The 15,944-nt window shown below is 44.3% G+C and overlaps 1 protein-coding gene across 1 annotated transcript in view; it reads left to right on the forward strand.

Annotated features, from left to right (window-relative positions):
• Positions 1-15,944, forward strand: part of L1CAM (L1 cell adhesion molecule) — a 207,604-nt gene that overhangs the window by 169,480 nt on the left and 22,180 nt on the right. Inside the window, exons 16-25 of the mRNA XM_056540478.1 lie at positions 7,040-7,141; positions 7,276-7,473; positions 7,628-7,698; positions 7,981-8,203; positions 9,109-9,224; positions 10,076-10,256; positions 11,080-11,202; positions 12,172-12,348; positions 14,336-14,455; positions 15,124-15,279. Coding sequence (XP_056396453.1) covers positions 7,040-7,141; positions 7,276-7,473; positions 7,628-7,698; positions 7,981-8,203; positions 9,109-9,224; positions 10,076-10,256; positions 11,080-11,202; positions 12,172-12,348; positions 14,336-14,455; positions 15,124-15,279 — 1,467 coding nt within the window. The remainder of the gene's footprint in view (positions 1-7,039; positions 7,142-7,275; positions 7,474-7,627; positions 7,699-7,980; positions 8,204-9,108; positions 9,225-10,075; positions 10,257-11,079; positions 11,203-12,171; positions 12,349-14,335; positions 14,456-15,123; positions 15,280-15,944) is intronic.

Below are 15,944 nucleotides of genomic sequence, written 5' to 3' on the forward strand. Positions count from 1 at the left end.
GCATCGCGAATCGCATCCCGGCTGGGGGCGGTATCGCAGCGCACCCGGTCAGTAGATCTGACCGGGGCGCTGCAGTAGCGAGGATGTTGCGAGCGCTCCGGGGAGGAGCGGGGACCCGGAGCGCTCGGCGTAACAGTACCCCCCCCCCTTGGGTCTCCCCCTCTTCTTGGAGCCTGAGAACCTGAGGACCAGACTTTTGTCTAGGATGTTGTCCTCAGGTTCCCAGGATCTCTCTTCAGGACCACAGCCCTCCCAATCAACCAAAAAAATTTTTTTCCCTCTGACCGTCTTGGAGGCCAGTATCTCCTTCACGGAGAAGATGTCAGAAGAACCGGAAACAGGAGTGGGAGAAACAAGTTTGGGAGAGAAACGGTTGATGATGAGTGGTTTAAGGAGAGAGACATGAAAGGCATTGGGAATACGAAGAGAAGGAGGAAGAAGAAGTTTGTAAGAGACAGGATTAATTTGGCACAAGATTTTGAAAGGACCAAGATAGCGTGGTCCCAGTTTGTAACTGGGGACACAGAAGCGGACATATTTAGCGGAGAGCCATACCTTGTCTCCGGGAGCAAAAATGGGGGGAGCTCTTCTTTTCTTATCGGCAAACTTTTTCATGCGAGATGAAGCCTGTAAAAGAGAATTTTGGGTCTCTTTCCATATGGTGGAAAGATCACGAGTCACTTCATCCACAGCGGGCAAACCAGAGGGCAAGGGAGTAGGGAGGGGGAGAAGAGGGTGACGGCCGTACACCACGAAAAATGGGGATTTAGCAGAAGATTCAGAGACTCTGAAGTTGTACGAGAATTCGGCCCATGGTAGAAGATCTGCCCAGTCATCCTGGCGGGAGGAAACAAAATGCCGTAAATAGTCACCCAGGACCTGGTTAATTCTTTCTACTTGCCCATTGGATTGAGGATGATAAGCAGAAGAGAAGTTTAATTTAATCTTGAGTTGTTTACAGAGAGCCTTCCAGAATTTTGACACGAATTGGACGCCTCTATCCAAGACAATCTGCGTGGGCAAACCGTGAAGACTAAATGTGTACAAAAAATTGTTTTGCCAACTGAGGCGCTGAAGGAAGACCAGGAAGAGGAATAAAATGTGCCATCTTGGAAAATCGATCAACGACCACCCAAACAACAGTGTTGCCACGGGATGGGGGTAGGTCTGTAATAAAGTCCATACCAATCAGAGACCAAGGCTGTTCGGGGACAGGCAGAGGATGAAGGAGACCAGCAGGCTTCTGGCGAGGAGTCTTATCCCGGGCACAGACAGTACAGGCCCGCACAAAATCAACAACATCCGTCTCCAGAGTCGGCCACCAATAGAAACGAGAGATGAGATGCAAGGACTTTTTGATGCCCGCATGGCCTGCGAGGTGGGAGGAGTGACCCCATTTGAGAATCCCGAGACGTTGGCGTGGAGAAACGAAGGTCTTCCCTGGAGGAGTTTGCCTGATGGAGGCTGGAGAAGTGGAGATCAGACAGTCAGGAGGAATGATGTGTTGCGGAGAGACCTCTACTTCCGAGGCATCCGAGGAACGAGAGAGAGCATCGGCCCTAATGTTCTTGTCGGCAGGGCGAAAATGAATTTCAAAGTTAAAACGGGCAAAGAACAACGACCACCTGGCCTGGCGAGGATTCAGCCGTTGGGCAGACTGGAGATAGGAGAGATTCTTGTGATCGGTGTAAATGATAACTGGAAATTTTGATCCCTCCAGCAGATGCCTCCATTCCTCAAGTGCCAATTTAATGGCCAGTAGTTCTCGATCCCCGATGGAGTAGTTCCTCTCCGCCGGAGAGAAGGTCCTAGAAAATAAAACACAATTAACAGCATGCCCGGAAGAATTTTTTTGTAGAAGGAGCGCTCCAGCTCCCACTGAGGAGGCATCAACCTCCAATAGGAAGGGTTTAGATGGGTCAGGTCTGGAGAGCACGGGAGCAGAAGAAAAGGCAGACTTGAGCCGTTTAAATGCGTCTTCCGCTTGGGGAGACCAGGACTTAGGATTGGCATTCTTCTTGGTTAAAGCCACGATAGGAGCCACAATAGTGGAAAAATGTGGAATAAATTGTCTGTAATAATTGGCGAACCCCAAAAAACGTTGGATAGCACGGAGTCCGGAGGGGCGTGGCCAATCTAAGACGGCAGAGAGTTTATCTGGGTACATTTGTAGTCCCTGGCCAGAGACCAAGTATCCTAGGAAAGGAAGAGCTTGACATTCAAACAGACATTTCTCCATTTTGGCATAAAGTTGATTGTCTCGAAGTCTCTGAAGAACCATGCGGACATGCTGGCGATGTTCTTCTAAGTTGGCAGAAAAAATCAGAATATCGTCCAGATACACAACAACACAGGAATATAAGAGATCACGAAAAATTTCATTAACAAAGTCTTAGAAGACGGCAGGGGCGTTGCACAGGCCAAAGGGCATGACCAGATACTCAAAGTGTCCATCTCTGGTGTTAAATGCAGTTTTCCATTCGTCCCCCTCCCTGATGCGGATGAGATTATAAGCACCTCTTAAGTCCAGTTTGGTAAAGATGTGGGCACCTTGAAGGCGATCAAAGAGTTCTGAGATAAGAGGTAGGGGGTAGCGGTTCTTTACCGTGATTTTATTAAGTCCGCGGTAATCAATGCAAGGACGTAGGGAGCCATCTTTTTTGGACACAAAGAAAAATCCAGCTCCGGCAGGAGAGGAGGATTTGCGGATAAACCCCTTTTTTTAATTTTCCTGGATGTATTCAGACATAGCAAGAGTCTCTGGGGCGGACAGAGGATAAATTCTGCCCCGGGGTGGAGTAGTGCCCGGGAGGAGGTCAATAGGACAGTCATAAGGCCTGTGAGGAGGTAAAGTCTCAGCTTGCTTTTTGCAAAATACGTCAGCATAGTCCATATAAGCCTTAGGGAGACCGGTTACAGGGGGAACCACAGGGTCACGGCAGGGAGTACTGGGAACCGGTTTAAGACAGTCCTTGAAACAAGAAGTACCCCAGCTCTTGATCTCTCCTGTGGACCAATCAAGGGTTGGGGAATGGCGTTGAAGCCACGGTAGTCCAAGGAGAATTTCGGAAGTGCAATTGGAGAGGACCAAAAACTCAATTTTTTCGTGATGAGGTCCGATGCACATTAGGAGGGGCTCCGTGCGGTAACGCACGGTACAGTCCAATCTTTCATTGTTAACACAATTGATGTAGAGGGGTCTGGCGAGACTGGTCACCGGGATGTTGAACCTGTTGATGAGAGAGGCCAAAATAAAATTTCCTGCAGATCCGGAATCCAAGAAGGCCATAGTAGAGAAGGAGAAGGTAGAGGCAGATATCCGCACAGGCACAGTAAGGCGTGGAGAAGCAGAGTTGACATCAAGAACTGTCTCACCTTTGTGCGGAGTCAGCGTACGTCTTTCCAGGCGGGGAGGACGGATAGGACAATCCTTCAGGAAGTGTTCGGTACCGGCACAGTACAGGCAAAGATTCTCCATGCGGCGTCGTGTCCTCTCTTGAGGTGTCAAGCGAGACCGGTCAACTTGCATAGCCTCCACGGCGGGAGGCACAGGAACGGATTGCAGAGGACCAGAGGAGAGAGGAGCCGGGGAGAAAAAACGCCTCGTGCGAACAAAGTCCATATCCTGGCGGAGCTCCTGACGCCTTTCGGAAAAACGCATGTCAATGCGAGTGGCTAGATAAATGAGTTCATGCAGGTTAGCAGGAATTTCTCGTGCGGCCAGAACATCTTTAATGTTGCTGGATAGGCCTTTTTTAAAGGTCGCGCAGAGGACCTCATTATTCCAGGATAATTCGGAAGCAAGAGTACGGAATTGGATGGCGTACTCGCCAACGGAAGAATTACCCTGGACCAGGTTCAGCAGGGCAGTCTCAGCAGAAGAGGCTCGGGCAGGTTCCTCAAAGACACTTCGAATTTCCGAGAAGAAGGAGTGTACAGAGGCAGTGACGGGGTCATTGCGGTCCCAGAGCGGTGTGGCCCATGACAGAGCTTTCCCAGACAGAAGGCTGACTATGAAAGCCACCTTAGACCTTTCAGTAGGAAACTGGTCCGACATCATCTCCAAGTGCAGGGAACATTGTGAAAGAAAGCCACGGCAAAACTTAGAGTCCCCATCAAATTTATCCGGCAAGGATAGTCGTAGGCCGGAAGCGGCCACTCGCTGCGGAGGAGGTGCAGGAGCTGGCGGAGGAGATGATTGCTGAAGCTGTGGTAGTAGCTGCTGTAGCATCACGGTCAGTTGAGACAGCTGGTGGCCTTGTTGCGCTATCTGTTGCGACTGCTGGGCGACCACCGTGGTGAGGTCGGCGACAACTGGCAGTGGAACTTCAGCGGGATCCATGGCCGGATCTACTGTCACAATTCGGCTGGCAGGAGGTGGATCCTCTGTGCCAGAGAGGGATTGGCGTGGACCGTGCTAGTGGACCGGTTCTAAGTTACTACTGGTATTCACCAGAGCCCGCCGCAAAGCGGGATGGTCTTGCAGCGGCGGTAGTAACCAGGTCGTATCCACTAGCAACGGCTCAACCTCTCTGACTGCTGAAGATAGGCGCGGTACAAGGGAGTAGACAAGAGCAAGGTCGGACGTAGCAGGAGGTTGGGGCAGGCAGCAAGGATCGTAGTCAGGGGCAACGGCAGGAGGTCTGGAACACAGGCTAGGAACACACAAGGAAACGCTTTCACTGGCACAATGGCAACAAGATCCGGCGAGGGAGTGCAGGGGAAGTGAGGTATACATAGGGAGTGCACAGGTGAACACACTAATTAGACCAACTGCGCCAATCAGTGGCGCAGTGGCCCTTTAAATCGCAGAGACCCGGCGCGCGCGCGCCCTAGGGAGCGGGGCCGCGCGCGCCGGGACAGGACCGACGGAGAGCGAGTCAGGTACGGGAGCCGGGGTGCGCATCGCGAGCGGGCGCCACCCGCATCGCCAATCGCATCCCGGCTGGGGGCGGTATCGCAGCGCACCCAGTCAGTAGATCTGACCGGGGCGCTGCAGTAGCGAGGATGTTGCGAGCGCTCCGGGGAGGAGCGGGGACCCGGAGCGCTCGGCGTAACAGACATGATTACTAACCTCCCCTTTTTGTCAAATGTAAAAACCAATGTACTTCCGTGTAATAAACAGAACTCTTTACCACTCTTGGGGACAGCTCCTGAGCTTCCTGCTGATAAAGAGTTTTTTTACCAACTTTTTGTCTGGTGTATATTTCTTGTGTCAACATTCAGCAGTATGCAGTGGCAGTCATGCACATTTTAAGGCCTAACCAGAAGCCATCCTTGACAATGTCACCTTCTGACAGGTCTCTAAGGCTTCAGGAAATGGGTTTGGCTGGATTTTAAAGAGAATCTTTAGCCCTCCAATAGATTTTGCGGTGGCACATACTATAGATCCATAGTTAGGCCATTTTATGGTGCTTCATTCAGCACCATAATGCAAGGTCATTCTTCTGTAGAAGCAACATCATTTCTTCAGCATAGGTAAGTATAGTTGAGCCCCATGGAAGTCTAGGCATGCCATAATATGGCCATGTGTGTGAGATCTAAATGTTTAACATGCCAATATACTTCCACCTCAACAAGTCTTCGAAATTTGGGAGACCCCCATACCCAGTAGGATCCTGACCTCCATTACCACCGCGAGTTTATATGCCTGCTGAGGGACTGTGCTCTTAGCACAACTGCATCTGGTAAGCCTCCATTTTTTTGTGCATATTGAAGCTATCATAAACCGCCTGCACTAGGAGCGCACCTTGTTTTTTCTTTCTATTTTATTCAGTAGGATCCATAGTCACCCTGTGTGCGTTTTTATAGTGCTCCATTCAGCACCATAATACCAGGTCATTCTCCTCTAGAAGCAATGTAATTTCTCCATAACACAGTATCGAGTGGTGAAGGTCTCAAAAACTGGAAGTATAGGTAAGTACAGTAGAACCCAATGGAAGTCTATGGGTGCTGTAATACGACCATGCACATGAGGTCTAAATGTTTCACATCCCAGTATACTTCCACTTCAACAAGTCTTCAAAAGTTGGAAGACCCCCCATAACCAGTAGACAAGTCTTCCAATGTTGAGAGACCCCCATATCCAGTTGGATCCATAGTCATTCTAGGTACTATTTTCTGGTGCTCCATTCAGCACCATAATGCAAGGTCATTTTCCCTAAGAAGCAATGTAGTTTATCCGTAATACAGCATCCAGTGGTGAAGGTCTCAGTAATTGGAAGCATAGGTAAGTACTGTAGAGTCACAGGGAAGTCTATGGATGCTGTAATATGGCCATATGTGCCAGGATTAAATGTTTTGCATGCCAGTATACTTCCACCTCTACAAGTCTTCAAAAGTTGGGAGACCCTCCCCCATACCCACGGCTGGTCTCCCTGATATTGACAGATTTGGCTGACATTAATGTATATTGGCAATACTCCTTTAAGGAATGGTATAGAAAAATTGCATTATGTTCAAGTAGATTCCATATTATGAAGGTTTTTTTTTTGTCCTTTCAAAGCATTGCTTGTAGGGGGGTTGCATGTCCTCTGTATGTAGGTACAATGGTACATTGGAAAATGTGTCTCTGTCCAGATTCTTTTTCCATTATTATACATTTGTTTTTCCCATTTTTTTTAAAACATTCTGTTGGTAGATTTATCATGAGCGCAGATTTTTGCGCAATGTGAAACCTGCTGCACAAGCGTAAGTTTTCCCAGTTGTTGCGTACAATTCATTATGTGATGCACGTGACTTCATAAATTTGCACAATTCCCAGAAAGCTCCTGGATAGTGTAAAAAAGGTGAAAAGCTCACACGCATTCATATGCCAGATATAAATAATGTTTGTGCTAATGATAAATTCAGCACACCAACCAGCCCGTCTGCAAACCACGCCCACTGCAAGCACACAACAACAGTAAAAAAAAAGTGATGAAGCCAGCGCGGACAACATGAAAATAGATTCAACATATTAATCTAAAACTGAAAAAAAATCTGCCTGTAAATGTATTCTTCTTAATAACTTGTATTTGCATCTGTAATTCTTGCCCAGATCTTCCAGAACCTCCCTATGATTTGGAGCTTTCAGATCTTCAGGACACAAGTGTCGTCCTCACCTGGACCCCAGGAGAAGATAATAACAGCCCCATTGAAGGTAGGAGACACTCTTAGAATTTGCCCTTGTACTAACCTTGACTTACAGATTCATTGTCATCTCTCTCTTGAACGTGTTAGAACAATTTTGCCCTTCTCAGCCGATAACCTCCTGCTAATTTTTTTTATATATAGATTTCGTCATAGAGTTTGAAGAAGCTATGTTTGAGCCTGGAACATGGCATGAACTAACCCGGGTGGATGGGGATGAGAACTCGGCCCGACTGACTCTCTCGCCCTACGTCAACTATCAATTCCGAGTTATAGCTCTAAATGAACTGGGACCAAGCAATGGAAGCAAACCATCGGATCGTGTTCAGACTCCCCCAGCAGGTGATAAAGAAGTGAGAGGAACCAGGAAAAAACAACATATGAAAATTAGAAACTTAGTACTATCCTAGATTTGCCATGATAACCAAACCATTCACTTTTATCTTAAAACAATATAGTAACTCTTAAAAATGTTGTGTCTGCTATTTTACTCTAGCTCCTACAAGGAATCCTGTTGATGTCCGAGGAGAAGGTACTCAGTTAAACAACATGAAGATCACATGGAAGGTAAATTAGTACTTTTGTGCTGGACTATGGTGAAATTGAATGTCCCAGTTGGACTTAAAGAGGTTAATCCAATATCATCTGATAAGTAGGGGTCTGACTATGGGGACCACCACTGATCTTGAGAAGAGAGGTCAATTGTTGAATGTTGCTGCTCCAGTTATTCCCTGTGAGACTGCCAAACATATCCACATACAGTGCAGATAGCAAAAAGGCAAAAAGATGTACGGATATGTGACCTACTGTATATGTTACATTTATGCCTAAATATTATTTTCTTAATAGCCTATGAATGGACTAGATTGGAACGGGCCTGGATTTGCATACATTGTAAAGTGGAGGCAGCAGGGTCGGAATGAGCAATGGAAGGAAAAGACGGTGGAAGAGAATTTTCTGTTTGTACATGACACCCAAACCTTTGTACCTTTTGACATCAAAGTCCAGTCTGTGAATGATCTTGGCAAGGGTCCAGAACCTAAACTTGTCACTGGTTACTCAGGAGAAGACTGTAAGTATCAACTACCATGGTGATGTACAATGTGAAATAAAGGCAATGAATACAAAATACACATATAACAGTAAGGTCCAGATACTTAGTCAAAAGTTGACCGAACCTGCCATCTAAAGCAGGAATGGCCAACTATCTAATGTGTATGAGGGCAATCTGGCAGTGGCATACCCCTCCTCTTGTGTTTGAAAATACATGAATGTTTGCCTGGGAATGACAGCTGTTGAATGCGGGTGGCCACCTTTAGATATACAGTAGGAAAGTCCTCTCCAAACATGACTACTGTGCAATAAAAATGTGGTTAGAGACAGCAGTCTTTTGAAACATTCAAAGTAGGGTCAGTTTTGAAGAAGTAATTTTTAGAGAAAGAAAGAAGCACAACCGAAAACTTGGAGTGTGTGTATGTTTGGGACCGAGGGAATGATGGAATGAAAATGTTATATGTAGAGCTGAGGTTGTGTATGGAGAATAGAGCAAAGATACCCAGGGGGCCATGGTATGTTCATGTATACATTCTGGAAAGACAGGCAGAGAAGAAAGGAGGAGAAGAGGTTAAAGGAGTAATAAATACGACAACCATCAGAGTATCAATCAGGGGGATATTAGGCTGGGATGTATTTAGGGCAAATACAAACATTTCAAGGGTGGTCTACAACCAATCTTAGATGTGGAGAGCAGAAAGTTGTGATCGGCCCATAATCACTTCCAGATCACCTTACTGCACAGTTTACCCCAGCCATTTCCTGTCAACCAATACAAGTCAACCACCTCCATATACATATCTATGGGCATATACTGTAGGAAGGGTTTATTGTATTGAGACAACATCTAGACAACTATAAACTCTGCTTTTTGAGTGTTCTACAGTACATGACTATTATATAATCTTCATACTCTCTTTGTAGACCCCACCATAATCCCTGAAAATATAGGATTAGAGGCTATGAATGACAGCACTATCAAAGTGGCCTGGTTACCAGTGCAGCCAAAAGGTCTGAATGGCAGACTAAAAGGATTTGTGGTAAGTAAAAATATGGCGCTCCCCAACTATCATGACAACTTTCTGATAACTTTGTGGCATGTTCGCTTGTATTGACAATTAATCTAACCTTGATGTACTGAATATTAGATACATTTGTATGAAGAAAAGAAAAGCCAGCCACTCACAATGTTCGTCTTCTTGCATAAAATACTCACATAAGCACTTGGGGGAGAGGGAAAGCTTGGGGGAGAGGGAAAGAGCGGGGGGGGGGGGGTACAAGAGGCAACAAGCTCCGTTTCACACTAAACAAAGTGCTTCATCCGGCCATTGGCCGGATGAAGCACTTTGTTTAGTGCGAAACGGAGCTTGTTGCCTCTTGTACCCCCCCCCCCGCTCCTTCCCTCTCCCCCAAGTGCTTATGTGAGTATTTTATGCAATAAAGCAAGAAGACGAACATGGTGAGTGGCCGGCTTTTCTTTTCTTCATACAAATGTACCTTGCGCTTCCTATAAGACCTGAGCACCACCACCGTCACTACATTTGAAAAGCATTTCCCTAATCTTAGGACCGGCTCTCCTATTATATAATCACAGTGCCGTAGTAATATCTTCTCTATCTGTACTGAATATTAGCACTCCATGTCTGGACTTCTAGGTTAAGTATCAGTAGGCTTCCGCTCATACACAGTCATCATTGTAAACAAGCAGTGCTGCAGTGTAGAGCATGAAGAATGAGACATGAAATAAGAGCAAAGTGCAACAATCAGATGAACGGTGGGTTTATATTGTCCTTATGCTAATAGGTGAAAACACAATCTATATTAGCCAATGTCGTTTGTGAATACATTACTTTATCCCGCATCATTTACACTGCGATTTCTTCTCTTATAGTTAGAATATGTTGCTCAAAATGAAAAGAACAAAAACAGGATCACTGCACATGGAAATACTACCCATACAATCCTTTATGGTCTGAAGCCCTTCACCAACTATTCCGTAACAGTCCATGTGCTCAATGGGAAAGGAGTGGGTGCCGGAAGTGAGACCCAAACAATACGGACTGAGGAGGGAGGTAAGTTCATAGATGTGGAATATAACATGTATATGATACAGTAAGCAAAAAGAAAAATAGCCATCACAGCTACCTAATACATGGGTGCATGCTGCTGTGGCAAATACAGAGTATACAAAAAAAGAAGATTGCAGCAGCACACATTGGTCAAAAAATGGAGGCTCTTAGCGCACCTTTTGATCAAAACGTGTCCACCCATCCACCACGCGGAGGTGGATGGGGGGGACACATTTTGATTAAAAGGTGTGCTAAGAGCCTCGATTTTTGGACCAATATGTGCTGCTGCAATATTCTTTTTTTTGTGTACTCTGTATGATACAGTATGTAGCTTATAGAGCTTCACAACTCTGAATAGAGCAGAAGACAATGCCTGGTTGGGACTACACAATGGGTTGCAGTACAATATGGCACTATTATGGCTGAAACAAGTGCAATGGGACTGCTCTGTAGTTATGAATACATGTTCATGGGGACTATAGAATGTTAGCTGCTATATCACTAACACTTATATATGGTCATTTACATTATTGTATAGATATTGCAGTGGCTGACATTATTCTATGGGCATAGTTCTCTCAGTGGCATAACAATGTGGGCATTTATATAAAAGTGGCACAAATACATCTCATCTCTACTATTTGCCTACTGTGTGCCTGCACTATGATGCTTGCTCTATTGTAGATGGATCTATACAATGTGCTACCACCTATGTGACTCTTGGGGACACTTTTTGAGATGGATGTCATGTTTCTGCCCTTACTATTACTGTTACTTCTAAGAGTTTAGCATTTGAAAGCACAATATTATGCCTGTTATTTTGCAGTTCCATCACCCCCCACTGGTCTGCGCATTGACCGGCTTTCTGAAACCTCATTGGCGCTATTCTGGGGGCCACCTATCCATCCCAATGGAATCATAACAGGCTATAAAATATCTCACCATCTGGGTAAGTTCATTCTATCTTGATGCTCAATGTGTCAGATCATTAATAATTAAAAGGACATTTCAGGTCACAATTGATATTAAAATCAATTATGTAAATCCCAGAGGTCACAGAGAAGTAACTCCGCTAGATGTGACCCCCCTCCGTCACTTGATGGCAGACAGTAGTGGAGCTCTGGTTCCTTACAGTCCCACTAATATAAAAGCTGCTGCATTGATCACTCACATACAGCTAATATTTGCCAGTAAAGAGTTGCCATCAGACATTACAGAGGAAATGTATTACATGTGGCAATTCAAAAGATAGAATACGTGGAAAGGGGTTGATAAAATTGTTATCATCAACCTGAACTTGATAGTTTCCCTCATTAATTGTCTACCCCTAGTGTCATATTATGACCCAATGTAGTCCCTTTATGCATTAGAAACCGACATTGTGAACATTTCACGTGTGATTTGTACATACCAAGAAAGTAGAAAACGGAGCACTCACCCGGTACGTGTCCTCAAAGGTAGGCTAGTCCCCTAACAGGGTGTTCGGCAGGGAGGCGGTGGATGGAATGGGGGGAGTTCAGACGCCAGCCACGGTTCGGCCTGACGAAGCGCCCATTGGCGCGATACGGACCGTGGCTGGCATCTGAGCTCCCCCCGTTCCATCCACCGCCTCCCTGCCAAAGACCATGTTAGGGGACTAGCCTATCTTTGAGGACACGTACCGGGTGAGTGCTCCGTTTTCCACTTTCTTGGTATGTACACATTTGAAATATCTATTGTTTCCGTGAAGCACCACCTAGGTTCCGAAATTGAGATATACATCCTCCATCTCCATTCATTGTCCACATACTAACAAAGTTGCAATTACAGCAGTAGTACATTCAGTGCCAATTCATTTCTACTTCTTTTTCTGTTTCCGGTTGTCACATTTAAAGTGTGATATTGTTACTTACTTGTAAATACTTCTGTCTCCACACAGTGAGCAAGGATAACACAGACTCATTTCTGCTGCAAACAATCAATGACCCCGCACAGCAGAATTGGACCTTCCACAACATGAGCACCAAAGACACTTATAAGTTCTATGTCTATGCCAAGAACTCTGCAAGAGAAAGTCTACCTGCTGAGATAGTAGGGAGCACGATGAAAGAGCCAGGTGAGAAAGATGGAGGTGTTAGGGCACAGAACGCTTCCTCTTCAGTAACAATACAGTTATAGGAACTTCAGAATGGACCATAGCTTACGCTGTAGAGTTATTCTTCCTGATTTAACCTGTTTACTTAATCTCTTTACAACTGTATACAGACCTCTGGCTTTTCTTCAACTTATTCCCTCCCTTGTTCTTGTTCTTTATTATCCTCTCTTCACATCAAATATCTGCACCTTTACTTTCTCTAACCCCTATTATTCTCTTTTTTTAATCTCATCTCTTATCATCTCTACTACTTTCTCCTCACTCCTCCACATATCTTCCTTTTTCATTTTCTCTCCTCTTTTCTCTACTCTGTACTCCCTTCTTCTCCTCTCCTCTCTACTCTTCTCCTTTTCACTTCTTTCCTTTCTCCATCTTTTTCCCTGTTCTTCTTTCCTACCTTTCCCTCTCCTCAATGCCCCTTCTTCTCCTTTCTACTATTCTCTTGTGCTCTTTCCTTTGTCTATCTCTCTTCTCTCTTTTTATCTCCTTTCTTCTCATCTTATTACCTTCTCCTTACTCACCTCTCATCTCCTTACTCATCTTCTTGTTTATTATCTCCTTTCTTCTGCTTTAATTTCTTCTTCTCCTCACTACTCTATTCTTCTCTTGATCCTCTGATCATCTCTCTTCTTCTCCTTTATTCTCTTCACCTCTCCCCTCATTACTCATTTTCTCTCTTCTCCATTATTCTCTTCTCCGGTTACTTCTTTCTTCTCCTATCCTCCGTGACTCCTTCTTTTCTTCTCTACTCCTGTTGTCTTCTTTTCTCTCGCTATCTCTCTTCTCCCCTCGTTTTCTTTCCTCTCACTATCTTTTCTCCTGTCTTCTTTTTTTTTCTTCTCCTTTCTTCCTTTTTCTTCTCTGCTTCCTCTGATCATCTCTCTGCTTCTCTTTTTTCATCTTCTTTTCTTCTTATCTCATCACCATTTTCTCTCCTTACTCATCTTCTCTTTTCTTCATTATTCTTTTCTTCTCTCTTCTTCTTTCTCCTTTTCTTCTTACCTTTATAACCTTTTCTTCTCCTACCTACTCTTTTCACATTCCCTCCTTCTGTCTGATCAGCTCTCTTCTAATTTTTTTCTCTTTATCTCCTCCTCTCTTTTCCACTCCTTACTCTCTCTCTCTCTCTGTAATTTGAAAAGTATAGCAAATGTTATCCAACTGGATTCAAGCACATCTGATTATTTAAAGTACTTAGCGTACTTCTATAAGTTTTCCCTTTTATGACCTGATTCTTCACATGATCATTGTGCTCAGCAGAGATTTAGGGCTGTTTACGGCAACTTTAACTGGATAACATGGCCCTAATGGGGTACTCCGCCACTATACATGTTATCCCCAATCCAAAGGATAGGGGATAACATGTCTGATTGCGGGGGGTCTGGCCGGGGGGACCTCCCATGATCTCCGGGCCAGCGCTGCGGAATTACGGTGGGGCTTCTGTGATTGTGACATCATGACACGCCCCCTCCATACATATTTATGGGAGGAGGCGTGGTGGCTAGTACACAGCCATCACGCCTCCTCCCATAGACATGAATGGAGGGGGTGTGGCGGATGTGTTTGCCAGTTATCCGGAAATGCACGGAGTTCGCTCTGTGCATCGGGTAAATGGAGTGCAGCGGCAGAGATCGCGGGGCCCCCCAGCACCTGGACCCCCACAATCAGACATGTTACTCCCTATCCTTTAGATAGGGGATAAAATGTCTAGCAGCAGAGTAGCCCTTTAAAACTTATTTTTATCATGGGTTGGTTCGACCAGAAACTATGTATTTGTCAAAAAACTTTTTACAATGTTTCATTGTTTCCCAGTAGACTCTAGAGTCAGCTCCATATAGAACCTAATGTATTTCTCCTATAGATGTATACAGTAGTTTCATCATGAATCAATCTCTATTAAAGTTCTGTAGAATACTTGGTTTGTCATTCTTTTTTGTTTTGTTTTTAGAATTTCCACCAGTTTTGAACATCTCTCTCACAGCAACATCTAAGTATATAACTTTAAAATGGAGACCACTGGAAAGGCAGAGAAATATTGAACTTAGGGTAGAGATTAAGAAGAACAGCAGTAAGTAAAAATAGAAAATATGTAATTTGACTTCTTTTCATATTTAGCTTGACTGTGGACGCTTACTACAATATGAAACCAGCACATTTGGAAAAAGCTTTAGTCAATCGCTACACAGTGATCAGCTATAATCTTCTTAACTCATCAGTGAATGTTACATTTTCCTACAGCAACCTATAAAATCAGTCAAAAAATCAAGTGCTACAGGTTTTTAAGAGTCACTGTTTGTAGCTCCAAGGCTTCCCATTTATCTTTGACCACCCATAAAGTTCTGGGCAACTGATCCTTGTGTAAATATTTATGTACATAGTGTTGCCTCCTGACTGTAATTCCTTGTTTATTCCTCATTATTATCAGTAATTTACTGCTTAGATCAGGGCTGCTTTTTTATATCTTATTTTATTTGCCGTGGCTTTGCTGCTGTTTTCCTTTCTATTCGCATAGCACATTGCAAAGCCAATACATCAATAATGCATATCTTTTCCCTCATGCCGTCTAAAGTAGAGCCATCTACTCAGAAGTGAGAGCACTTAAATCACCTTTTTAATGTAACAAAATGATGTAGGCTTTTTAAACTATTTTAAAAGTAAAGGTACGCTTTCATGAAGTTAGGGAGCCTGGTTCAGGAAATGAATACATCAGGAAAGTAATCCCATTTCTCATTCCAGGTGATTCATGGAAGCAATATGATGTAAACGCTTCTGATGCAGAATTCAGAATTGCTGAGCTTCAACCTGGTGAAAATTATTTTGTTCGTCTTTTGGCATTAAATCAGACCCGTTATCAAGAATTCTGGGGAACCAAGACTGAAACTATGGCGTCAGGTAGGAGACAAAATGTAATGCAAACCAACTAATAATTCAGTTACTTATTACTATGATACTCTATCATGACCGTATTCAATATCGGTTTACCATTATAAAAAATAGTTTAAACATGCAAGTATCAGTGTCCACAAAAGGGCCATACCTAATAGATGATAGATAGACAGATAGATAGATAGATATGAGATAGATAAATAGATAGATATTAGATAGATATGAGATAGATAGATAGGTAGATAGATAGATAGATAGGTAGATATGAGATAAATCAATAGATAGATAGATATTAGATAGATAGATATGATAGTTAGATAGATAGATATGAGATAGATATGAGATAGATATGAGATAGATAGATATTAGATAGATATAGATAGATAGTAGGGATGAGCGAATAGAATCTGCCAAAAGTACACACCTGTACAAAACAGTATGCACCCGCTCATCCAACAGTGCAGAAGCTGAATGTGCTCCTGTCCAAGTTGCTGTGCTGCAGTCCCTCCCTTTTCAAGTGGTGGACTCTGCACCTTTCAGAGAACTGATGGCTTGTGCCAAGCAGAGGTGGAGAGTGTGCCAAGCCGTCATTTCTTTGCAAAAAAGGCAGTACCAGCCCTGCACAATTTTGTGGAACAGAAGGTTCTCTGCGCTCACCTTCCACTGCCATG

The sequence above is a fragment of the Hyla sarda genome, chromosome 9, assembly GCF_029499605.1.
Source record: "Hyla sarda isolate aHylSar1 chromosome 9, aHylSar1.hap1, whole genome shotgun sequence".
NCBI classification, from domain to species: Eukaryota; Metazoa; Chordata; class Amphibia; order Anura; family Hylidae; genus Hyla; species Hyla sarda.